The 27,626-nt window shown below is 37.9% G+C and overlaps 1 protein-coding gene and 1 pseudogene across 1 annotated transcript; both read left to right on the top strand.

The window, feature by feature from the left end:
• LOC116467185 (phosphatidylinositol 3,4,5-trisphosphate 3-phosphatase TPTE2) lies at positions 1-25,597 on the top strand. Its single transcript, XM_032150726.2, has 8 exons — positions 1-59; positions 6,954-7,004; positions 8,371-8,532; positions 15,061-15,180; positions 16,839-16,938; positions 17,085-17,148; positions 17,886-17,950; positions 25,301-25,597. The coding sequence occupies exons 1-8, from the start codon at positions 1-3 to the stop codon at positions 25,430-25,432; spliced, it is 753 nt and encodes a 250-aa protein (XP_032006617.2). The 3' UTR covers positions 25,433-25,597.
• On the top strand, positions 15,497-15,593 carry LOC116467744 (U2 spliceosomal RNA; annotated as a pseudogene).
• Positions 25,598-27,626: the final 2,029 nt, after the last annotated feature.

Genomic DNA, 27,626 nt, shown 5'->3' with positions numbered 1-27,626 from the left:
ATGTTAGAACGACTTTCCAAGTTTGAAGTCGAAGATGCTGAAAATGTTGCTTCATATGAGTAAGTCAGTTTGCAGTTTGAAAGGAGGGAGCCATTGATGGATCTCTTACCTTTAGTGAAACAGGGCTTCCGCTGAGGCAAGAAGGAAAAAGGGAAACTATGGAAAGATATCAAAATGTATGGGTGGGAGGGTACATCGTATGTACTCCAGTTGAATTCTTAGACAAGTATTATTTTGAAAAAAAATTCCATCCATTCAGAAATAAATGTTCTTCTAGCTTGCAAATGTAAAAAGTATTCTTAGAGGAAATTAATTCCATTAAAAGTTTTTAAAAAAAAAAAAAACAGGAATGCAGAATGCTACTTAACTCATCAATAGTGAATGTTTCTCATTTTTACTGGATATGGTGTGATTCCCAATTTTGTAGATTTTGCCTATGAGCAAATGGTATTGATAGCAAAAGCAAACATGTTTTGCTGACTAAAGACCTCTTTATGCTCATTGGGATTTTATTCTTATTTGTTTCTAATCTCACTAGACTATTTCCTGTTGCACTGACCTGAAGGCATTTTATCATGTACTCACTGAAATGAAACAATACATTCTTAAACTGGCTTGTGTCTGAACTGCAGACATATTCAGCAGATTTTTCTTCTGCTTCTTTCTTGCCCAGTTGTATAACCATTCACCAGCTTGTGTCAATGCTGGAGAGGAAGTACTGCCATAGAGGAAGTTAACTCACCATGGTTGTAAGCTGTTGGTGTCTAAACAAAGACTGGAAACAAAGAGGGCAAATACGAATAGTTCTTCAAATTACCCTGAATTTGCCACTGAATTAAACGGTGTGTCTGCAAATTAGCTATACATTTTCTGTAATGGAGCTGCCCAGGGCTGAAACAAAATTAGACAGATTAAGCAAGGCAAGCATTTCCTTCTTTCCCACTCCAAACAAAATAAAGCAGGTTTTCATTTTATTTTATTTTTAAATTACAAAGTCTCATTACCTAGATATAGGAGGAATTTTCAGTAGTCCCTGTGAGAAATGCTGGTGTTTCATACCAGGGGGATGATACTGGATTTATAGCAAAAGCTGGAATCAGTGCTTGGCTTTGACATCATATATTCATTCACCTGATACTCAGCAAGTCACTAACCCTCTTTAACTTTCAGATTATTCAAATGTAAACTGGCTATAATGCAATCTATGTACTGGATATTGTATTGTAAAAAATTAGTAATAAAACAAAAATAACATGCAAAAATACTTTGAAAACTTTGCAGTTCTGTAAATAGGTTTTATTCTAAAAACTGAAAATAATGTAAGAGTTCATTAAAGGAAAATCAGAAAATACAATCAACAAATCTACCCACATATAGTCATTCTTAAACTTTGATGCATGGACTTCTAAGTTCTTTAAGCATATACTTTTTTTGTTTACAGATATGAGACCATACTTATTCTTTTGTAAATAACCTTATTAATGACATCATGACTATATATTTTTGTTAATATATATTCATGTGCACTTACAACATTATTTGTAACAGTTGTGTAATATTTCATGGTGTAGATGTGCTATAATTCATTTAATAGTCAGATATTGCTGAACAATTAAGTTTTTTACAAGTTTTTAACTGTTACAAAAATGAATATATTTGAGGCTAAATCTCTGTATATTGTTGGTTATTTGCTTGTTATAAATTCTCAGAAGTGGAAGTTCTGTGTCAAAGGGAATGATTGTGACGCTATTGATATTGATGTGTGCTTTAACATCAAGATGCAAAGTGTGCATTTCTCCCCTCCCACACTTAACACTAGCCATCATTGATTTCTCTGGTATTAGTAAATATATTTGTTCTAATGCACATTCTTTGACACACCTTCATTTATCCTTTTCTGTCTTTGGACTGAAAAGTTAAATCTATTGATCCTTTTTCTATTTTATGTAAGATAAGCAATTTCTCCCAGGTCGTCTTGCTTTTCACTACATAAAAGCATTTAATCCTCGTGTAATCAAATGTATCTGTACTTTTCTTTGTGATTTTGCCTTTAATGTTATTCTCAGAAAGTCCTTCTTACCCCAAGATTTTAAATATACTCACCAAAATTTCTGTTTTGAATTTATTTTCTTCATTTAAATAAAATATCTGCCCTGAATTTACTTTGTCTTAAGGTATAAAGTGTAGAAATTTACTTTTCTCCTAAGTGACTCGTAGTTTTCTCAGCATGAAAGTGTCATCCCCCTGTATTATCTTTACCCTGTTTTAGTGATCTAGAGTGAGCAGGAAGACCAGAGTCACTACAGTGTTTTTCGTGCTTTACATCGTGGCCATCTCCCTACCCCCAGAGTCTGTACCAGAGAAAAATGTGTCCAGTGGGAGAGATAGCACCTGCCTTCAATACAAGTCCCATTTCATTAAACATGGTCTTGTTAGTGTCATGTAGCTTCCACCTTCTATTGATAAAAAATGAGGCATGTTCATAGTTAATATTTGTGCTTTTAATTCAACTTTGATATTAATATTGGAACTTTTAGTGTTTTAAGGTTTAGTATCTCATATCTTTTTCTATCTCTTTTTTTTTTTTTTTTTTTTTTGAGCTGGAGTCTCGCCCTGTCACCAGGCTGGAATACAGTGGCGCCACTCAGCTCACTGCAACCTGCACCTCCTAGGTTCAAGCGATTCTCCTGCCTCAGCCTCTGGAGTAGCTGGGACTACAGTCACGCACCACCACGCCTAGCTAATTTTTTGTATTTTTAGTAGAGATGGAGTTTCACCATGTTGGCCAGGATGGTCTCGATCTCTTGACCTCATGATCCGCCCGCCTTGGCCACCCAAAGTGCTGGGATTACAGGCGTGAGCCACTGTGCCTGGCCTCTATCTCTTTATTTTTGAATTCTCATTTAAATTTAGTTTTTGTCTCTCGTGTATAGCATGTAATGCCTTTAATTTCAAAGTTATCTGAGATTATTTCTCAATATGCAATATGAGAGTAATATGCATTTATGATTTCTGGTATGTTTGGTTTTATTTATCATCTTTCTCTTTATTAGAGATACTTTGATATTTTCTTTGTAAATTTGTCTATATTTTGCTATTAATTGATTTGTTTTTATCCCTTGCATTTTTTATTGATATGCAAGTCAGAAGCCCATTTCTAGTCTATCAATGTTTATATTTAAATGTTTAGAAAACATAATTATACCATTTTTTCCATCAATATCAAGAATAAAACTGGACTTGTACTTGTGAAAGATAAGAAATGCAACCTGCCTTTACTTCTATCTTCTTCCACACCTTGAATCCTAGTGTAAGAATGCCTAAAAATTCAAATCAATACTATTATTCATGATTTTATATTATTTATCTTTTAGAATCATTTATTTACATTTTCACCTGCTACTTTTTTTTATTATTATACTTTCAGTTCTAGGGTACATGTGCACAACGTGCAGGTTTGTTACATATGTATGCATGTGCCATGTTGGTGTGCTGTACCCATTAATTCATCATTTACATTAGGTATATCTCTTAATGCTATCCCTCCCCCATGCCCCACCCCATGACAGGCCCCGGTGTGTGATGTTCCCCTTCCTGTGTCCAAGGGTTCTCATTGTTCAATTCCCACTATGAGTGAGAACATGCAGTGTTTGGTTTTCTGACCTTGTGATAGTTTGCTGATAATGATGGTTTCCAGCTTCATCCATGTCCTTACAAAGGACATGAACTCATCATTTTTTATGGCTGCATAGTATTCCATGGTGTATATGTGCCATATTTTCTTAATCCAGTCTATCATTGATGGCCATTTGGGTTGGTTCCAAGTCTTTGCTATTGTGAATAGTGCCTCAATAAACATACATGTGCATGTGTCTTTATAGCAGCATGATTTATAATCCTCTGGGTATATACCCAGTAATGGGATGGCTGGGTCAAATGGTATTTCTAGTTTTAGATCCTTGAGAAATCGCCACACTGTCTTCCACAATGGTTGAACTAGTTTACAGTCCCACCAACAGTGTAAAAGTGTTCAATTTCTCCACATCCTCTCCAGCACCTGTTGTTTCTTGACTTTTCAATGATGGCCATTCTAACTGGTGTGAGATGGTATGTCATTGTTGTTTTGATTTGCATTTCTCTGATGGCCAGTGAGGATGAGCATTTTTTCATGTGTCTGTTGGCTGCATAAATGTCTTCTTTTGAGAAGTGTCTGTTCATATCCTTTGCCCACTTTTTGATGGGGTTGTTTGTTTTCTCTTGTAAATTTGTTTGAGTTCTTTGTAGATTCTGGATATTAGCCCTTTGTCAGGTGAGTAGGTTGCAAAAATTTTCTCCCATTCTGTAGGTTTCCTGTTCACTCTGATGGTAGTTTCTTTTGCTGTGCAGAAGCTCTTTAGTTTAATTAGATCCTGTTTGTCAATTTTGGTTTTTGTTGCTATTGCTTTTGTTTACCTGCTACATTTTTATGCTGCATTAACAATTATTATTTAGACTTACCTAATTTTGAGTTTATATTATTTACCATCTTTTCTCTGTAAGTCATCTTCCTTATTTCTGTGTTCTTCATTTTGATTCATTGCTCAGCTGACTCAAGCACTGTGAGTAATTGTTTTTAGGAAAGGTACACAGAGGCTGTGCTTCGTGTTGCTTCATGTTGGAGTGTGTGCTGCTCCCGAGTGTGAACAGTACTTTTCCTGGATATGGATTTACTGAGTCATAGTTATTTCCCTGCAAACTCTGCACATAACTGCTTGAAGCTGCATTTACATAGTACACTTTTTTTAACGAAAAAAGTCTCAATTGTGTATTTACTTGGTATAATTTCAGGGGACACTGAAACAGATTCAGGGGCTAAAGCCACCCAAGCCACTTCTTCATGCCTTCGTAATCTGTCACACTTGGTTCTGTATGGTGACATTGTCAAGTGAGTTCAGATTTATGACATTTCCTTGATACCCAGAGATCCAGTAGACTGTGCGGGATCAGAGGTTCTTGTAGTAAGGGAATGGCAACTTGAGGAGAGAATTCATCTCTTTTGGCCAATTGATCCTCCATCTACATCAGCCTTAACTCTCCAAGCCTGGGCGGAGGTGGTGGGTCCAGGTGGAGAGGGGAAGATGAGAAGGATTGGGGATTTCCTTTATCTCAGGTTAACCTAACATCATTCATCAAAGGCCAATTTTGTTTTTTTTAACTTTTATTTTACGTTTGGAGGTACACGTGAGGTTTGTTACATAGGTAAACTTGTGTCAGGGAGTTTTTTTTTTTTTTTTTTTTTTTACATATTATTTCATCATCCAGGTATTAAGCTTAGTACCCAAATAGTTATCTTTTCTGTTCCTTGCTCTCCTTCTACCCTCCCCCTTAAGTAGACCCCAGTGTCTATTTCCTTCTTTGTGCTCATAAGTCCTTATGATTTAGCTACCACTGATAGGTGAGAACATTCAGTATTTAGTTTTCTGTTTCTGCACTAGTTTGCTAAGGATAAGAGCCTCCAGCTCCATCCATGTTCCTACAAAATACATGATCTCATTCTTTTATTATGGCTGCATAGTATTCCGTGGTATATATGTACCACATTTTCTTTATCCAATCTGTCATTGATGGGTACCTAGGTTTATTCCATGTCTTTGCTATTGTAAATAGTGCTGCAGTGAACATTCATATGCATGTATCTTTATAGTAGAATGATTTATATTCCTCTGGGTATCTACTCAGTAATGGGATTGCTCAGTCAAATAGTTCTGCTTTTAGCTCTTCAAGGTATTGCCATACTGCTTTTTACAGTGGTTGAACTAATTTACACTCCCACCAACAATGTGTAAGTGTTCCCTTTTCTCTGCAACCTTGCCAGCATCTGTTATTTTTTGGCTTTTTAGTAATAGCCATTCTGACTGGTGTGAAATGGTATCTCATTGTGGTTTTGATTTGCATTTCTCTAATCTGTGATATTGAGCTTTTCTTCGTATGCTTCTTGGCCACATGTATGTCTTCTTTTGAGAAATGTCTGTTCATGTCAAAGGCCAATTTTGTCAGTGCCCCTGTTCTGCTCAGTATCTGCCCTCTTTGTTCTCCAGTCTTAGGCACAGGCTGTGAGCATTGTCTTAGGATTCATGGCTCTCAGGGTGGAATTTGAGTCCTGTGTTGGAGGCTTCAGTATGACAGAAACTTCCTGAAGACTTCTCCTACTGAAGCCTCCTGTGTTGGAGGCTTCTCGTCCCGAAGAGACTCCAACACAGGAGGCTTCAGTAGGACAAAAAAAATTGTTCTTCATCAGCTACCTTGTCTCCAGCCATTAAGTAAAATGAGGCATTATTGGAGGCTCCATCAAACAGGTTCTCCTTCCTCTGATTAATGGAAGGAGCCCAGTCTTTCGGGTGTTTGTCCTTTGAAGTATATCTTACTAAAATGTCTTACCTCTGAAGTTCATTTGCAACCTCATATGCGACTCTTGCTAATGTGTATCTGTTCACTAGGTGTCTCGTTTGAGGAGATGACAAGAGCATCATTTACTCCCTATGCTCATTCTTGAAACACCTTATTTTATTGCAGTGGAAACTGAGATCTGGCCAAAGGTTGATGACTTGCCCAGGCTGGCATTAAAATACAGTTCTCTTCTACCACCCTTTTCTGTCTTCATGCTGTACTCCTTGAGTTGATGACCACAAGTTTAAGTTTAGTATTGCCATAAAGTTGGGGTTGGGGCTTTGCGTGCAATGGAAATGTTACTAAACATCCAAAGTTTACTGTCTTCTGGATAGCAGAGTAAACAAGTAAAATACTCATGGAGCAGGAAGAATAAAATTTTAGCTATTAGTAAAAAGCATTTTGTTATACAACTTCTGAATAATTTTCTTTTAAAATTATATTTATAAAGCCCTTTGTTTTTTGGTTAAATTTATAATATATGTTAGAAGAAATCTGATTAATTTTATTTTTACTTCTTTTTGCAGCAGCAAGATTAAGAAAATTGTGCATTCAATTGTATCATCCTTTGCATTTGGGTATGTGAGACATAGAAAACACCATGTATTAAATATATCTGAGACTTGGCTGGGCGCAGTGGCTCATGCCTGTAATCCCAGCACTCTGGGAGGCCGAGGCGGGCAGATCACATGAAGTCAGGAGTTCAAGACCAGCCTGGCTAACATGGTGAAACCCCATCTCTACTAAAAATACAAAAATTAGCCAAGCATAATGGCAGGTGCCTGTAATCCCAGCTACTCAGGAGGCTGAGGCAGAAGAATCGCTTGAACCGAGGAGGCATAGATTGCAGTGAGCTGAAATTGCACCATTGCACTGCAGCCTTGGCGACACAGCAAGCCTCCATGTAAAAAAAAAAAAAAAAAAGAAAAAAATATATGAGTCTCATATATATCTATACATATATATAATATATATAAGACTTAATACTTCAATGAGAAACACTGAAATAAAATAACAAAAATGCATTTCCACTGTCCATCAGTTGCTAAGTAGTCATGTGCCCCATCTAATGTAATCTAATTTATCATGGAATTTTGGTTTAAGCTGGACATTAAGAATTGCAAATAAATGGCTTTTGCCTAATATTAATAGTAACATATTAATATTGTTTTTCTTCCATCTGCAAAAGTAACATTAATGAAAATCAAATGTTAAAATTCTATAATTATTAGTAAAGTGTTTTATTAAGTACCGTATACATCTAGAATTACTCTTTAATTCTGGAAACAATTTACTTAGACTCTTCTCTACATAAGAGTAAGATTTCATACTATGATAATAGATTTATGCAATAGTTTCCTTTTGAATTAGTAATATTTGAATTTGAGCTGCAAGTTTTTAAAAAAGTACTTCAAAGACTAATTCGTCTTCATAGATTAGGCAAATAGTCTAATCAATTTATGGAGAATGTATTTAGAATATGTAACAGCAAGTGGCAGGAGGTACTTTAGAGTTCAAGACTCATGTGCCCATCACTATGCTAGAATGATCCAGATTAATGAGGGTTTATTTTTTATGAGAAATTGGTATAAACTTCTTATGAAATTCTCAAATTTTAAGAAGAGTTTGTAAACAGACACAGGTGATTTTAATTCAGTTTTACTTTTCTCTCTTGAGGTGTTGGTCTGATGTGTCTACTATAAAAGGCCATGATAATATCTTGTGAAGTGGTTTGGTGAGAATTTTGTTTATTAAGAACTGCTTCTATTGGGTGAAAACAGTGATTTTTCTGAGATTCTAAGGCATTACAGTTTTTCCTGCCACTGGGCAGCTTAATACTAAATAATAACATTTTGGTACCTGGTCAGTGGCTTAAATATAGTATAGCTATAGGGACAAATGCCCCTTTATCTTTGTATGTATTTATTTATTTATTTATTTTAGAATATTTGGAGTTTTCCTGGTCTTACTGGATGTCACTCTCCTCCTTGCCGACCTAATTTTCACTGATAGCAAACTTTATATTCCTTTGGAGTATCGTTCTATTTCTCTAGCTATTGCCTTATTTTTTCTCATGGATGTTCTTCTTCGAGTATTTGTAGAAGGGTAAGTTTGATTATTTTTATAATGCTTTAAGCTATTTTGTACTTTTATAAGAAGCACTTTGGGAGGCTGAGATGGGAGGATCCCAAGGTCAGGAGTTTGAGACAATCCTGGCCAACATGGTGAAACCCCGTCGCTACTAAAAATACAAAAATTAGCTGGGCATGGTGGTGGTTGCCTGTAATCCCAGCTGCTTGGGAGGCTGAGGCAGGAGAATCATTTGAACCTGGGAGGCAGAAGTTGCATTGAGCCGAGATCACGCCATTGCACTCTAGCCTGGGTGACAGGGCGAGACTCCATCTCAAAAAAAAAAAAAGAAGCATTTTAAAATAATTAACAGGAGCATTCACCACAAACTGACTTAAGAGCCTTTGGGCCTTATGAGAACATTGGTGGTAGTCTGGCAGTACCCCCCCATGGCCTGTGTTTGAGGTGGCCATGGATTGCTGCTCCTCTGCCTTTGGACAGGGGTGGAAAGAGTGGGAGGGACTGCATCTTGTGGTTTGAGTGACAGCTCAGCCATAGCACAATAAAACACTAGGTAGACTTTTAAAGTTTTTGATCTAGGCCCTGATTCCCAGACAGCACCTTTGGATCCACCTGGAGGCTAGGAGAACTTGCCATCCTGAAGGGAAGGACACAGGCCTGGCTATTTTTACCATGTGATGACTGTAGAGCCCCAAGGCCTTCAGCAAAGTTCTGCAATAGCCAAGGAGTGGTTATAGCAGGTCTTGGGCAAGACCCAGTGCTGTGCTGGCCTCAGGTCTGACCCAATGCAGTCACAGTAGTGGTGGCCACAGGGGCGCTTGTGTCACTCAACCCCAAGCTTTACGTGCCTCAGAACAGAGAGAGAGAGACTCTGCTTGTTTGGGAGAAAGTAAGGGAAGAAAACAAGAGTCTCTTTTTGGTAATGCAGAGAATTATCCTGGATCTTGTCCAAGACCATTAAGGCAGTACCACTGTGAGTCTGCAAGAACCACAGAGTTTAGGAGGCTTGGGGTACCCCCTAAAGCAGATACAGCTTAGATCACAATATCCAAGTTCTTTCAAATATCTGGAAAGCCTTCCCAAGAAAGATGGGTACAAACAAGCCCTGACAGTGAAAACTACAATAAATACAGTGAAAACTACAATAAATACCTAACTCTTCAATGCTCAGACACCAAAGAACATCTGCTAGCATCAACACTATCCAGGAAAACATGACCTCACCAAATGAACTAAATAAGACACCAGGGGCCAATCCTGTAGAAACAGAGATATGTGACCTTTTAGACAAAGAAATCAAAATAGCTGTATTGAGGAAACTCAAAGAAATTCAAGATAACACAGAGAAAGAATTCATAATTCTATTAGATAAGTTTAACAAAGAGATTGAAATAATTTAAAAGAATCAAGCAGAAATTCTAGAGCCAAAAAATGTAATTGGCACACCAAAGAATGCATTAGAGTCTTTTCATAGCAGAATTGATAAACCAGAAGAAAGAATTAATGAGCTTGAAGACAGGCTATTTCAAAATACATAGAGGAGACCAAGGAAAGAATAAAAAACAATGACGCATGCCTACAGGATCTAGAAAATAGCCTCAAAAGGACAAATCTAAGTGGTATTGGCCTTAAAGAGGAGGTGGGGAGTGTAGAAAGTTTATTCAAAGGGATAGTAACAGAACGTCCCAAACCTACAGAAAGATATCAATATCCAAGTACAAGAAAGTTATAAAACACTGAGCAGATGTAACTCAAAGAAGACCACCTCAAGGAATTTAATAATCACAGTCCCAAAGATCAAGGATAAAGAAAGGATCTTAAAAGCAGCAAGAGAAAAGAAACCAATAATATACAATGGAGCTACAATATATCTGGCAGCAGACTCTTCAGTAGAAACGTTTCAGGCCGGGAGAGAGTGGCATGACATACTGAAGCTGAATGAAAAAAACATTTACCCTAGAACAGTGTATCCAGTGAAAATATCCTTCAAAGTGAAGGGGAAATAAAGACTTTTCCACACAAAAGCTGAGGGATTTTGTCAACACCAGACCTGTCCTAGAAGAAATGCTAAAGGGAGTATTTCAATCAGAAAGATAAGGACATTAATGAGCAATAAGTAACAACCGGAAGGTATAAAACTCACTGGTAATAGTAGGTATACAGAAAAATGCAGAATGTTATAACACTGTAACTATGATGTATAAACTACTCTTAGATTCTAAGTAGAGAGACTAAACTATGAGCCAATCAAAAATATTAACTACAACTTTTCAAGACATAGATGGCATAATAAGATATAAATAGAAATAACAAAAAGTTAAAAAATAGGCAAACAAAGTTAAGTTGTAGAGTTTTTATTAGTTTTCTTTTTACTTGTTTATGAAAACTGTTATTATAAGATTAAAATAATGGATTATAAGATAGTATTTACAAGCCTCATGGTAACCTCAGACCAAAAAACATAACAATGGATACATGAAAAATAAAAAACAAGAAACTAAATCATATCACCAGAGAAAATTACCTTCACTAATGGAAGACAGGAAGGAAAGAAGGAAGAGAAGACCCAAAACAACCAGAAAACAAATAACAAAATGGCAGGAGTAAGTCCTTACTTATCAATAATAACATTGAATGTCAATAGACTCAACTTTTCAATCAAAAGACAGAGTGGATGAATGGATGAAACAACAAGACCCATCCAGGTGTGGTGGTGGCTCATGCCTGTAATCCCAGCAGTTTGGGAGGCCAAGGCAGGCAGATCACAAGGTCAAGAGCTAGAGACCATCCTGGCAAACATGGTGAAACCCTGTCTCTACTAAAAATACAAAAATTAACAGGGTGTGGTGGTGTGCACCTGTAGTGCCAGCTACTCAGGAGGCTGAGGCAAGAGAATCACTTGAACCCGGGAGGCAGAGGTTGCAGTGAGCCGAGATGGTGCCACTGCACTCCAGCCTGGTGACAGAGCAAGAATCCATCTCAAAAATAAATAAATAAATAAATAAAATAAAAAGACCCATTGATCTGTTGCCTACAGGAAACACTCTTGTCCCATAAAGACACATGTAGGCTGGAAGTGGTGGCTCACTCCTATAATCCCAGCACTTTGGGAGGCAGAGGCATGTGGTTTACTGGAGGTCAGGAGTTCAAGACCAGCCTGGCCAATATGGTGAAACCCCGTCTCTACTAAAAATACAAAAATTAGCTGGGTGTGGTGCCGGGTGCCTGTGATTTCAGCTACTCATGAGGCCGAGGCAGGAGAATCACTTGAACCTGGGAGGCAGACGTTGCAGTGAGCTGAGATCACACCACTGCACTCCAGCCTGGGTGACAGAGTGAGACTCAGTCTCAAAAATAAATAAATAAATAAATAAAACAAGCAAACAAACAAACCCAAAAACCGAAACCAAAACCAAAAACATGCTAATATATCTGATAAATATTGATGCAAAAATCCTCAACAAGACACTAGAAAACTGAATTCAACAATAAATGGGAAAGATCATTCATCATGACAAGTGGGATGTGTCTCTGGGATGCAAGGATGGTTCAACATTTGCAAATCAATCAATGCGATACATTATATCCACACAATAAAGGATAAAAACCATAAGATCATTTCAGTTGATGCTGAGAAAGCATTTGATAAAATTAAACATCCCTTCATGGTAAACACCCTAAAAAAACTGGGTATAGAAGTAACACACCTCAACATAATAAAAACCATATATGACAGACCCACAGTCAGTACCGTACTGAATGGGGAAAAAATGAAAAGCTTTTCTCTGTGATCTAGAACACAATGAGGATGCCCACTTTTACCACTGTTGTTCAACATAGTACCGGAAGTCCTAGCTAGAGCCATTATAGAAGAGAAAGAAAGGGAATAAAAAAAGAAATCCAAATTGGGATAGAAGAAGTAAAATTATCCTTGTGTTTGCAGATGATACATTTTATTTGGAAAATACTAAAGACTCCACACAAAAAAACTATTAGAATTGATAAATTCAGTAAAGTTGCAGGATACAAAATCAATATACAAAAATCAGTAGCATTTCTATATGTCAACAGTGAACCATTTGGAAAGGACATTTAAAAACTGGTCCTATATACAATAGCCACAAATAAAATTAAATACCTAGAAATTAACCTAACCAAAGACGTATAAGATCTTTATAATGAAAATGATAAAACACTGATGAAAGAAATTGAGGACACCAAAAAATGGAAAGAGATTCCATGTTCATGGATTGGAAGAATCAATATTGTTAAAATGTCCATACTATCCAAAGCAATTTACAGATTCAATGCACTCCCTGTCTAAATATGAATGACATTCTTCACAGAAGTAGAAGAAAGAATCTTAAAATTTATATGGAGCCACAAAAGACCCAGAATAGCCAAAGCTATTTTAAGCAAAAAGAACAAAGCTGTAGGAATCACATTACCTGACTTCAAATTATACTACAGAACTATATAATCAAAACACCATGGCACTGGCATAAAAACAGACACATAGACCACTGGAACAGAATAGAGAACCCAGAAACAAATCCACACACACTTACAGTGAACTCATTTTTAATAAATGTGCCAAGAACATACATTGAACAAAAGACATCTCTTCAACAAATGGTTCTGGGAAAACTAGATATATACATACAGAAGAATGCGCCTAGACCCCTACCTCTCACCATATACAAAAATCAAATCAACATGGATTAAAGATTTAAATCTAAGAATTCAGCGAAACTACTATACTACAAGAGAACATTGGGAAGAATCTCCAGGACATTGGCCTGAGCAAAAATTACTTGGGCTATACCTGACAAGCACAGGCAATCAAAGCAAAAATGGGCAAATGGGATCACATCAAGTTAAAAAGCTGCTTCATAGCAGAGGAAACAATTAGCAAAGTGAAGAGACAGCCCACAGAATGGGAGAAAATATTTGCAAACTACCCATCTGAAAAGGGATTAATAACCAGAATATGTAAGGAGCTCAAACAACTCGCTAGGAAAAAATCTAATAATCTAATTTTTTAAATGAGTGTAAGATTTGAACAGGCATTTCTCAAAAAAAACATACAGATGGTAAACAGGCATATCAAGAGATGCTTAACATCATTGATCATTAGAGAAATTCGCAGTGTAGAAAACTACCATGAGATATCATCTCACCCCAGCTAAAATGGTTTATATCCAAAAGTCAGGCAATAACAAATCCCGACAAAGATGTGAAGAGAACCCTCATACACTGTTCATGGAAATGTAAATTAGTAGAACCAATTGGAGAACAGTTTGGAGGTTACTCAAAAAACTAAAAATAGAACTACCATATGATCCAGCAATCCCACTGCTGGGTAGATACCCACAAGAAAGGAAATCAGTATATAGAAGAGATATCTGCATTCCCTTTTTGTTGCAGCACTGTTAATAATGGCTAAGATTTGGAAGCAACCTAAGTATCCATCAACAGATGAATGGATAAAGAAAATATAGTACATATACATAAGAAGAGTATTATTTAGCCATAAAAAACAATAAGATCTTGGCCAAGTACAGTGGTTCATGCCTGTAATCCCAGCACTTTGGGAGGCTGAGGTGGGCAGATCACCTGAAGTCGGGAGTTCGAGACCAGCCTGACCAACATGGAGAAACCCCATCTCTACTAAAAATACAAAAATTAGCTGGGTGTGGTGCCGGGCGCCTGTAATCCCAACTACTCGTGAGGCTGAGGTAGGAGAATCACTTGAACCCGGGAGGTGGAGGTTGCAGTGAGCCGAGATCACGCCATTGCACTCCAGCCTGGGCAACAAGAGTGAAACTCCATCTCAAAAAAAAAAAAAAAAAAAAGAGATCCCGTCATTTGGAACAACATGGATGGAACTGGAGATCACTATGTTTGTTAAGTGAAATAAGCCAGGCACAGAAGGATAAACATCACATGTTCTCACTTATTATGGGGCTCTAAAAAAAAAAAAAAAAAAAAAAAAAAACAATTGAACTCATAGACCTAGAGAGTTAGAAGGATGGTCAGCAGAGGCTGGGAATGGTAGTAGGGGCTTGGGGGTGGGGAGGGGGGATGGTTAATGGGTACAAAAAAATAGAATGAGTAACGCCTACTATTTGATAGCACAACAGATTGACCATAGTCAATAATAACTTGATTGTATATTTTTAAATGACTGAAAGAGTGTAATTGGATTGTTTGTAACATGAATGATAAATGCTTGAGGGGATAGATACCCCATTGTCCACAATAAGGGTGATTATTATGCATTTAGTTATATCTCTTATTATGTTTGAATTGCCATGTTGGTGTTTTAGTCACATATAAGTGTCAAATGATGAATATAATTTCATTGTTTGAAACTTCCCATGAATGTTATATTTTTCCCTTAGTCTACTCTAGAAAATACGTTTTAAATAATTCATGATAGTAGAATTCTTAATGGGGATGAGTCAATAGTTTGTGGTCTTTAAATATTCCTATCTCTTCTGGCAGGGGGGAATAAACTTTTTTTTTTGTTTTATATTACAGGAGACAGCAGTATTTTTCTGACTTATTTAACATTTTAGATACTGCCATTATTGTGATTCCTTTGCTGGTTGATGTCATTTACATTTTTTTTGACATTAAGTTTCTTAGGAATATTCCCAGGTATGAAACATAAGACTTACCTCTCTTAAAGTTTTTCATTAATCTTAGCATTTTCTGTGGCTTTTATTCTATATAATCTTTTCAACTTCGAATGTTCTCATTCTATACCAAATACATTGCTTTAAAATGAAATGTTTAGGTAAATTCCCACATACTTTGAAACTAAAAGATTGTGATATTTAGGGACCAGTGAAGAGTATACACACTAAGTACCATTAATTGAATAAAGAAGATGCAGTACCCAAAGAAGGACTTTTACTCTTGTACTAACTTTAACTTCTCTGCATTTTGAAGTTCTCATCAAATTCCCATTTGTATCATTTTTTGGCCTTTTGGCTAAGATCAAGTATAATATTCTTATCAGTTTAATATCTGGTATATCAAAAAAATTTATATTGAAAACAATTCCCCTCTGTGCTTCAACTACAAATCCCTTACACATAATGTTCTGTCTGGATTTTTCCTACAGCCAAGAGGGAATTTATTTGAGCAAACGCAAAATTTGAGTGACTTCAATCATGAGTTTCTAAAAAATAGCAAACAGAACAGAAACTAGGAGATGACACATGTAACAACACAATAGTAGAGTTTTGCAGTATAGTTGTGGTAGAAACAAAGAAAGCTTAGGCAAAGTTAGAACTGTTAGGGGTTAGGAAACTAAAGAGTGTATGAGGCCCTGGTGACTCTCTTTCTTTTTTTACTGTGACAATGAGGAAAATGAAAGAGCAAATGTATACTGGGATGTAGATGGTGGCTTCCTAGGCTTGTTCATGGGTCAAATAGCTGATTTCTTTTTGTACCCTAGCTTCCCTGGACTGCAGCTCAGGCCCCAACTAAAAGCATGTTAAGTGATAGGCTTTTGGAGTTATTTGAAAATAACCTCAGCCAATGTGGTCCTCTGACTAGAAACCTCAGCATCACTTGACAGCTTGCTAGAAATGTAAGAAGAAAAATACCTTAGGCCCCACCCTGGACCCACTGAATCAGTATCTCTGGTAACCAGCAATCTGCAGCTTAACAAGCTTTTCCAGGTGGCTCTTATTGACATGTGCCCAAATCAGAGAAGCACTAGTCCAGACATCAGTTCTCTGCTTCGGTGGTTCTGATGGTAGGAGAGATACCAGCTAGAACACTTTGGAAGTATCTCAATCTGTTGCCTGCCTGATGTGCATTAGCAGCTGTAGTGAACATCTATTACTCACGGGAATAACAAAGATGAACAAGAATAATCGATTTGTTTTGATGTGGAAAAATTGAAAATGCTAGTCTTAAATCCCAAAATTAAATTTACAAATGCTAAGAGTCTATCGTATCACTATTTCTCTAGACCAGAATTTCTCAGCCTCAGCATTACTGACATTTTGGGTCAGATCATTGTCATAAGAGGGTGGTGAGCAGTTATATTAATTGTAGGGTGTTTAGCAAAATTCCTGGCCTCTATTTACTAGATGTAAGTAACACAGACACACACACACACACACACGCACACCAGTTGTGAAAACCTAAATGCCTCCAGACATTGCCAAATATCCCCCAGGTAGGTAACTGGGGAGAGGAGGGAAAATTGCCTCTGGTTAACAACTGCTGCTCTAGACATAGTTTATATTGATAAAATTCTGTTTCTGAAGCAAAAATGGATCTTTTAAATTTATTGTTAGATGGACACATTTAGTTCGACTTCTACGACTGATTATTCTGATAAGAATTTTTCATCTGGTTCATCAAAAAAGACAACTTGAAAAGCTGATGAGAAGGCTGGTAAGTGGGCAAAACATGCTTATGATTCAGAAAAATATTTTGTGTTTTGGGACCCATTGGCAAGGGTTGATATCTATACTGTATAATGTTTTTTATTTTTATGTTGATGAATGTTTCACAAACTAATGATGATTTTAAACTCTCAGGTTTCAGAAAACAAAAGGCGATACACAAGGGATGGATTTGACCTAGACCTCACTTACATTACAGGTTTGTGACACTTAACTGTTGATTTACTTGTATTACTTCACTTTTTCTTGTAATTGTATTTTTTTTTTGCCTCATCTAAGACACATTCATTCAAAATATTCTTTATTCATGAGGATATATGCCACTGTGATAGTGTGACATATGTGTGGTTTAGCCCTGGCAATGGAAGATCTGCATGTCTTCTCAATTCAGGACTACTCAGTTGCAGCATAGGAACTTGAATGGATTTTCAGCTGACTCCATTTGAGTTTCAATTTATTAACCTCTAGTAGTTATTTCTGAGTCCCAAGGATCCCACAGAGACCTCTTCTCATCCTAGAACCCCAGAGAATGAGGTCAGTGCTTTGTAGATCTCAGGTTTTCTGAGTCAGAGGGCTGCAAAGCACCTTGGGAGTTCCCACCATCACTGGTGCCCAGAACGCTTGGATTTTCTCTGGTATTTAAGATAAGAAATAAATTCTAAGAACAGGGGGAACTTCAGACTGAGGCCATCATAAGTACATGGCATACAGTTAGAACTAGTGGAGACTTAAGAACTCCATGCCAGTTTAATGATCATTGTGTTGGATAATTTCATATGTTATTTGATTATCCTGAGTATTAGCTCTTTTCTGTCAACCTCAATCTTAAAAGGTTTTTTTCTGTGAAAATGGAGTCTGATCATATATAAATTAATTTTTTGTATGTTATATGAAATCTATAATAATGTTTGTAATAGTGATGATTTTGACTTTCAGAACGTATTATTGCTATGTCATTTCCATCTTCTGGAAGGCAGTCCTTCTATAGAAATCCAATCAAGGTAAGGGTCTTTATCTGACAAATACTCATTTCTCAGTCGATGTAGACTGTGTAGTCATAAGTTTAATATTAACCCAGATATGGCAGTATTCTTTTAAAAATGTACTCTTTCAAGTAAAAAAATCATAATGGATTGATACCAATTACAATTGTGCCAGTGATTACAAACCACCCCAAAACTTACTGGCTTACAACAGCAACTATTTATTTGGCTCATGATACTATGGTTTGTGAATTTGGTATGGGCTTAACTGTCCAATTCAGGTGCTTGCAGAAAGGATTTCCTGTCTCAACTAAGCTCATTCATGTATCTGTGGGCAGCTACTGGGTCATCTGAGGACTGGCTAGTCTAAAATGACTTGGCTTCCCTCAACTGACAGGGCCACTGCATGCTACATGCACCCCCCAAGGCCCAAGGCCCATCCCGTCTGGCACCCACTGCTGCCAACAGCCCCACCCCCTGCACCAGCAGAGCCACCATATGCTGCATGCACTTCTAAGGCACTGAGGACTGGCCTGCCTGGTGCCCACCCTGCTGTTGGCAATACCCCACAATTAGCAAAGCCACTGCAGCTAGCATGCATATGCCTAAGGCATGAGAACTAATCTGAATGATGGCTCTCACACCAAGAAAAGCCATACCACTGTCTCCACAAACACTCACCATCAGGCCACTGAGGCACTCACAGACACCACTGAATGCTGATTACAGCCAAAAAAGTCACCTGAAGACTATATTACTGCACCCACCCAGAACCGAAGTCAAAGCACCCTACTCAATGGACACTATAGGAGACAACTATTGGAAAAAGTATTTCTCTATGAAAGCTCCCTAACATTGGAAGAGGCAACGGTTCCCCCAGATGTGCAAAAATCAGTTTAGGGCCACAAGAAACATGAAAAGCAAGGAAACATTACACCTCCAAAGAAACACAATAATTCCCCATTAACAGACCCTAAATTTAAAGAGTATATCAAATGGCTAAGAAGGAATTCAAAATAATGATCTTAAGGAAACTATGAGATACAGAGAATACAGATAGAGAGATCAATGAAATTAGAAAAACAATTTATGATCTTATGAGAAATTCGACAGGGATATATATGTCATTAAAAACCAGACAGAGATTGTGGAGCTGAAGAATTTAAGGAATAAAATAAAAATACAATCAAGAGTCCAGGTGCAGTGGTTCCCACCTGTTATCCCAGCACTTTGGGAGGCCAAGGCAGTGGATCGCTTGAGGCCAGGAGTTCAAGACAAGCCTGATGAACATGGCGAAATCCTGTCTCTAAAAAATACAAAAAGTAGTTGGGTTTGGTGGCGCATGCCTGCAATCCAAGCTACTTGGGAGGCTGAGACATGAGAGTTGCTTGAATCCAGGAGGTGGAGTTTGCAGTGAGCCAAGATTGTGCCACTGCACTCCAGCCTGGGTGGCACAGTGATACCCTGTCTCAAAAAAAAAAAAAAAAAAAAATACAATCAAGAGCTTTAAAAACAGACATGGGAGAGATATGGCCCAAATCTAGGAAGCTCAAAGGTTCTCAAATAGATTCAACCCAAAAAGGTCTTCTCTGAGGTGCATAGTAGTCAAACTGTCAAAAGTCAAAAAGAGGGAATATTCGTCAGGTGTGGTGGCTCACACCTGTAATCCCAGCACTTTGGGAGGCTGAGGCAGGTGGATCACTTGAGGCCAGGAGTTCAACGCGAGCATGGCCAACATGAAGAAACCACATTTCTACTAATAATACAAAAAAATTAGCTGGGTGTGGTGGCGTGAACCTGCAGTTCCAGTTACTTGGGAAGCTCAATCACGAGAATTGCTTAAACCCAGGAGGTGGAGGTTGCAGTGGGCCAAGATCACACCACTGCACTACAGCCTGGGTGACAGAGCGAGACTGTATCCAAAAAAAATAAAAAAAAAAAAAAACAAAGAAATGTTAAAAACATCAAGAAAAAAGCATCAAGTCACATATAAGGGAAACTCCATTTGATTAACAGTGGATTTCCCAGTGGAAAATTTACAGGTCAGTAGATAATAAGATGGGATGATATATTCAAAGTACTGAAGGAAAAAAAAAACTGTCAACCAAGAATACTATACTTAGTAGAGATATCCCCTAGAAATGAGGGAGAAATAAAGTATTTCCTAGACAAGCAAAAACTGAAGGAATTCATTCCCACTAGACTGACCTTACACGGACTGCTTAAGGTGGTTCTACATCTGGAAGCAAGAGGATGATTACCATTGTCAAAACACACAAAAGTATAAAACTCACTGGTAGTGCAGATATACACATGAGAAAGAGAAAGGAATCAAACTTTGTCACTACAGAAAATTACCAAACCACAAAGATTAAAAAAAAATAGGTGAAGAACAAAGGATATACAAAACAACCAGAAAAAAATGAACAAAATGACAGGATAAAGCCTCATCTATTAATAGTAATCTTGAATGTAATGTAAACAGATCAAATTCCCAATTAAAAGATATAGAGTTGGCTGCCTAGATTTAAAAAAAAAAAAAAAAAAAAAAGACCCAACTGTATGCTGCCTACAAGAAACTAACTTCACCTGTAAAGGTTCATACAGACTGGAAGTGAAGGGATAGAAGAAAATATTCCAGGCAAACAGAAACCAAAAGCGAGCAGAGGTAGCCATACTTATCAGATAAAAACAGACTTTAAGTCAAACTGTATGAACAGACAAAGAAGGTCATTTTACAATAATAAAGAGATCAACTTAGCAATAAGATACAATAATTGTCAATATATATATATATACCCAAAACTAGAGCACTCAGATAAACAAGGCAAATATTTTTAGGTCTAAAGGGAAAGATAGGCTCCAATGCAGTAACAGTTGGGGCCTTTAACACCCCACTCTTACCATTGGACAGATCATCTAGACAGAAAATCAACAAAAAAATATCAGATTTAAGCTTACAGATAGGAATAAGTTCTGGTGTTCTGTAGTGCTGCAGGGTGTCTACAGTTAACAACAATTTATTGTATATTTTTAAATAGAGAGGATGTTGAGTGTTCCCAACACAAGAATGATAAATATTTGAGGTGATAGATATGCTGATTATCCTGATTTGATCATTACACATTGTATACAAGTATTGAGATATCCCTCTCTACCTTATAAATATGAACAAATATTATATGTCAATTAAAAATATTTTTAAAGAATGAAGGGAACAGATTTTTTAAATGAAAGAAAATTACCTGACTTGGCTGAATGGCCCCATGTGGTCTCTCATTCTCCAGTAGGCTACTTCAGGCCTGTTCACATGATGGCAGAGGCAAGAGTCCCAGGAGCGGCAACAAAACAATGCAAACCCTCTTCAGGCCCAGGCTCAAAATTATATATTACTTCTACCCCATTTTATTGGACAATGCAAATTACACTACCAGTCTGGATTCAAGGAGTAGAAAATAAACTCCAACTCTTGATGGAAGGAATTATAAAGAATTGTGGCCGTTTTTGATAGTCTACCATAGGGAAGAAAGATGGGGATGCTATAACCCAAAATGTGTATTCTTAGGTTGAGATCCTAAATTATAGTCAGGGCATATTGCTTTAGGCTCTGTGGATGACTAAATTAATTTCAAACATATAATGCTGTTTACTGTGAAATGCCAGCTGAAAGGATCATTGTTTAATTTTATGTAATTTACAATACTTATTATACCTCAATAAAAATATAACTATCGAGGGCTGGCATCAGTTGCCGAGAGGTGAAAGGAGTACCTCTCTGCAGTGTGTTAGCTCAGTTCCGAACAGGATAGGCCTGCAAGTTCAGCTACTTCCCAGAAAATGCCCTGGATCCCTGGCCTGAGCCATCATCCCATGACTAGAGAACATGGATGGATTATTTTATCAAGAAACTGGTGATAAACCAAGGGCTATAGGAATTGAGAACTAGGGCTAAAAAAGAAATGTTTAGAGTGATGCAAGATGGCCAATTAGAAGCAGCTGCACTCTGCAGTGCTCACAAAGAGGAATGAAAAGGGGCGAGGGAATTCAGCACCTTCAACTGAGATAACCAGGTTCTCACATTGGGACTGACTGGATGAACAGGTCGACCAATGGAGAATGAAGACAAGCAGGCAGAGGGTGCGATGGCCCAGCCGCGGGTGGCATGGAGCCAAAGGAAACCCCACTCCCAGCCAAGGGAAGCAGTGAGTGTGCAGTCCTGCCCAGGAAACCGTGCTTCTCCCATGGATCTTTGCAAGCCATGGATCAAGAGATCCCCTTGTGAGCCCATGCCACCAGGGCTGTGGGCCTGATACACAGACCTATATGGAGTCTCGGCACTTCAGCTGCTCAGGCACACACAGAAACCCAGGAGTTTTACACACTCTAGCCCCGGGGATCTTCAGCACAGTGGGAAATCTGTCCATATGTATCTCTGGGAAGGGGGCTGAATCCAGGGAGCCAGGCAGCATCATTCTGCAGGCCCCATTTCCATGGCACCTCACAAGTTAAGACCCACTGGCTCGGAATCCTAGCCTGTCAACAGCAGCAGGTTGGAATCCACCTCAGATGGGTCTGAGTTCCCAGGGAGGTGGGGAGAGGCAGCCAGCATCACTGTGGTTCATAGACTCAGCCACTCCAGCCTGCCAGCTATGGAGAATACAGCCAGTCTGGACAAGGAAGAGTTCCCACAACACAGCACAGCTGGCTTGCCAGATCATGACCAGACTGCTTCTTTAAGCAGGACCCCAATCCATTCCTCCTCACTGGGCAGGAATCCCTGCGGGGGCTTTAACCACTCCAGCAACGGTTCTATGGACAGAGCTTTGATCTCTCCCTGAAATGGAGCTCCTGGCAGGAGGGGCAGCTGCCATCTCTGCAGTTTGGTCAGCTCAGCCACTCCAACCTGCTGGCTTTGGAGAATACAGGTGGTCCGGAGGAGGAAGGATCCCCCACAGTGCAGCACACCTGCTCTACCCCAAAGCAGCCAGACTGCTTCTTTGGATGGGTCCCTGATCCCATGCCTCCTGACTGGGTGAGAATGCCCAACACTGGTCTCCAGCCACCTCCTGCAGGTATGCGCGGGCTGGCTACAGGTCAGTATCCCCCTGGGATGGAGCTTCCAAAGGAAGGAGCTGGCTGCCATCTTTGCTGTTTCTCAGCCTTCACTGGTAATACCTCATTCAGAGTCTATGAGGAACTTAAATTTACAAGAAAAAAACAACCCCATTAAAAAGTGGGCAAAGGATCTGAACAGACACTTCCCAAAAGAGACATGCATGCAGTCAACAAAAATATGAAAAAAAAGCTCAACATCACTAATCATTAAAGAAATGCAAACAAAACCACAATGAGATACCATCTCATGCCAATCAGAATGGCTTTTATTAAAAAGCCAAAAAATAACAGATGCTGGGAAGGTTGCGGAGAAAAAGGAATGCTTTTACACTGTTGGTGGGTGTGTACATTAGTTCAACCCATGTGGAAGACAGTGTGGCAATTCCTCAAAGACCTAGAGGCAGAAATACCATCAGATCCAGCAATCCTATTATGGGGTATATACCCAAAGGAATATAAATCATTGTCTTATAAAAATACATGCATGCACACATATGTTCATTGCAGCAGTATTCACAATAGCAAAGACATGGAATCAACCTAAATGCCAGTCAATGATAGATTGGATAAAGAAAATATGGTACATAGAGCAGGACATCTGGCTTCTGAGCGGGAACCTTTGTAATGCCAGTGATGAAAGAGAGAATTAAATATGGGTGATATTGAGAAAGGCAAGAAAATTTTTGTTCAGAAGTGTGCCCAGTGCCACACCGTGGAAAAGGGAGGCAAGCACAAGACTGGGCCTAATCTCCTTTGTGTTTATTTGCCTCTTAAAGGCAAGGGTTGAAGATAAGGTAGCAATGTCTTCTTTGTATTTTTGGCCTTAACTATGCCAATGTAATTAGAATTCCCTGTATTTAAGATGGTTCCTTTTACTTATTCAAAGGCATTTTGTGTGGTTTATGTGTAATATCAAATAAAGATTATTTAACACTTAAAAAAACAACAACAAAAAAAGAAAATGTGGTACATAAATGCCATGGAAAACTGTGCAGCCATAAAAAGGAACAAGATTACATTCTTTGCAGGGACATAGATGGACCTGGAAGCTGATATCCTCAGCAAACTAACACAGGAACAGAAAACCAAACACCAGATGTTCTCACTTATATGTGGGAGCTGACAATGAGAACACATGGGCACACGATGGGGAACAACACACACTGGGGCCTGTGGGGAGGGAGGGGATGGGGAAAGGAGAGCATCAGCAAGAATAGCTAATGGATGCTGGGCTTAATACCTAGGGATGGGATGATCTGTGCAGCAAACCACCATGGCACACATTTACCTGTGTAACACACCTGCGCATCCTCCACATGTACCCCAAACCTAAAATAAAAGTTGAAGTAAATTATCTGTATATACATATGCCGCGATGTAAGTATACATTATATATGCATGCATCTATAACCACATTTTTACTGAGGTATGACACATATGGTAGGTTGCACTAATCAAGTATATATCTTGATGATATTATACCTAAGTATATATGCATGTAACCAACACCTCTATCAATATATTGGTCTATGACTGACCTCCAGTTAATTGTTGTAAAGCTATAGAGTATCAAGGTTCATGTTTTTCACACAGCTCTCAATTCCTCCTGTACCATTTATTGTAAAGAGCATGATTTCCCCCAATGAATTGCAGAAGTGCGTTTATTGCAAACAAAGTGAACATATATGTATAGGTCTGTTTCTGGGCTTTTTGTCCTTTCATTATGACTGTCTATACTTAAGTCCAGACCATAGTTTTAATTATTATGGCTTTATAGTGACTCTTGAGAACTTGTGTGTAAGTCCTCCAACTTTGTACTTCTTTGTTTAAAAACTATCTTGGCTCTCCTAGATTCTTTGAATTTCCATATAAATTTTAGAATCATCTTGGCAATTTACATACACACACACACACTCAAACCCACACAAACACACCCCCACACCCTGTTAGTATTTTGACTTGGGCATTGACTACACAGCTTAATTTGGAGAGAATTGACATCTAAAAATATTGAGATTTCCAACTCACGAACATAATACATCTCTCTACTGATGTCTTCTTTGATTTCTTTTAGCAATGTTTATAGTGTACAGGTTTTACCCATCTTTTGTTAGTTTTATTTCTATGTAGTTGATAAGTTTTTGTGCTATTTTAAATGATATTTGAAGATCTTCATTTTGTAAATATTTGCTATTTGTATGTAGGAACATAATTAATTTTTGTATATTGACTTTTGTTTATGTTTGTCTTAAGACAGGGCCTTGCTCTGTCACCACAGGCTGGAGTGCAGTGGCACCTGGGCTCAAGCATTTCTCCCACCTCAGTCTCCCACATAGCCGGGACTACAAGCAGGCATCACCACACTTGGCTAATTTTTTAAATTAATTTTTGTAGAGAAGGAGTCTCTCTGGTCTCACTGACCCAAGCTGGCCTTGAATTCCTGGATTCAAGCAACCCTCCCACCTCAGCCTCCCAAAGTGCTGGGATTACAGGTGTGAGCCACCACACCTGGCCTTGTATGTTGACTTTACATCTAGCATCCTTCATAAATTCACATATTCATTTTAATAATGAATGTGTAGATTCCCTGGGATTTTTTAAATGTATACGATCATATAAAGTTACTACTTTCTTCCCACTTTTTATACTTTTTTGTTTCTTTATTGAATTATCTAGGACTTTCATGATAATATTGAATAGAAATGGTAAGAGGAGGCAGCCTTGCCCTGTTCCCAAACTCAGGTGGAAAGAATTTCATGCTTCACTATTTGAAATGATGTTTGCTATAGGCTTTTGTAGTCATTCTTTACTAGATTAAGACAGTCCATTTTATTTCTAGTTTGCTAAAAGTTTTGAATCATGAATTGGTGTTGAATATATCAGATATTTTTTTCTGCATCTATCAAGGTAATCAAAATGTTTTTCTGTTATTCCATTAATGAAATTTTCAAATGTTAAACCAACTTTTTTATTTTTGGAATAAACTCCTTTTGGTCTTAATGTATTATCTTTTTTATGTATCACTAGATTCTATTTGCTAATATTTTATTTAGAACTTTTCATCTGTGTTCATGAGGGATATGTAGTTTTCTTTCCTTGAAATGTCTTTATCAGCTGGTCTATAATTACCTTAGCTTAGGTGTCTTGGGTAACTCCTGTTTGCTCAACTCATCTTCATCCTCCATCAGGATGAATATGATAAGTATGTTTCTAGGTAATGGCAAAAGGAAAGAGCTAGAGTGGAATCTTACAAATGCTTTTGCAAGCCTCTCCTTTGTGGCATCCCAGTGACCAAATCAACTCACATAATGGAACACAAAATTAGAGTGAAAGGGCACTACGACGTGAAATGTGAGGGCTTGGATTCAGGAAAAGTTGAAGAATTGAGACCATTGATGGAATGATTCTACCTTATTCTCAGGCAGGGAAGCATTTTTATACATGCAGATAGTTCACAAGAAATAACTACTATATAGTCAGAGACTCAAGACTTCAGCAATTGTATAAAAATACATTTGTAAATACCTAAAGACCTTGAAGAGAAGGGTCTGAACCACATCTCACCCAGGTTATGCTATTCATGGCTAAGACATGACTCTACCACTCCCTTGGCCAATTTTGAAAATTGTTTCAAACTATTTATTTGAGGTGGAAGTACTTTTTGTCACTCCTAATGGGCACAGTCATGGAGTAATGTGACCAGGGTCCACTGGATGGGTCATGGCACTTGAGGGCAGCCATCCCAAAATTTCCAAATTCCATCTTTATGGGGAAAACATCTCTTGATTGCTAATATTGTTTTTTAAAGCAGGTTAAGTTAATAATTGTGAGTTAATTATAGCATGTCTAAATTGAGCCCATTTTCTTTTAGTAGATTTGGTGGTGACTAATAAATATTTGGCAACACTTAATATTAGCTGGGATGTTTTTAAAAAGCCAAAAACATTTAGCATGTAAATCAAAACAAAGACATTACTATTTTTTTCTGGGGTGATCTCTAGACTCTTGGTTTCTATCAGTTATTAAACTGTTATCTCCTTGGGGCATTGACAAAGTACTAATAAGTCATTGATTCCTTTACCATTTTTAATCAGAGTATCCCAAAAGGAGGTAATCATGTGTTTTAATAAATTCCATAAGTCATAAACTACCCAAAAAGCAAATCTACCATCCATATTAATATTTAATCTTTCATCATTGCCAGAGTGCAGCCCCAAATCTAAGCTACTAGTTCAGCTACCTGGGCAGGCTGGGAATCAGGCCATGGAGCCCTTCAGTGATTGCATGTTCAGTGATAACAGATAATTGCATGTTCAGTGATAACTCCTGCACTGGGAGTGTCTGTGGCATATTTGAGAAGCATCTACAAAGTATATTAAATCAAGGTTGACTAAAATGGAGAAGATTCAAATCCAGGCATACTTAACTCCTGAGAGGATGCTAAACAGTCATGTGATTCCCTTTTATTCTTAAAAGGGAATAAAGTTGCAGGGTTACATTTTGAACAACAGCGAATAAGCAAAGCAGACATTACAATTTCATAAGTGGTAAATTTGCTAGTGGAGAAATGTCAGATGCT

This window comes from Hylobates moloch, unplaced genomic scaffold (assembly GCF_009828535.3).
Source record: "Hylobates moloch isolate HMO894 unplaced genomic scaffold, HMol_V3 SCAFFOLD_4, whole genome shotgun sequence".
NCBI classification, from domain to species: domain Eukaryota; kingdom Metazoa; phylum Chordata; class Mammalia; order Primates; family Hylobatidae; genus Hylobates; species Hylobates moloch.
Note: the sequence above shows the minus strand (reverse complement) of the source record. Positions and strands in the feature narration are given on the sequence as shown.

Excerpts from the sequence above, each read along its gene's own strand:
- LOC116467185 (XM_032150726.2), top strand. The coding sequence starts at position 1 with ATGTTAGAACGACTTTCCAAGTTTGAAGTCGAAGATGCTGAAAATGTT. Across the intron at positions 16,939-17,084 it reads AAAAGCTGATGAGAAGGCTG|GTTTCAGAAAACAAAAGGCG; the intron begins GTAAGTGGGCAA and ends TTAAACTCTCAG. Across the intron at positions 17,149-17,885 it reads AGACCTCACTTACATTACAG|AACGTATTATTGCTATGTCA; the intron begins GTTTGTGACACT and ends TTTGACTTTCAG.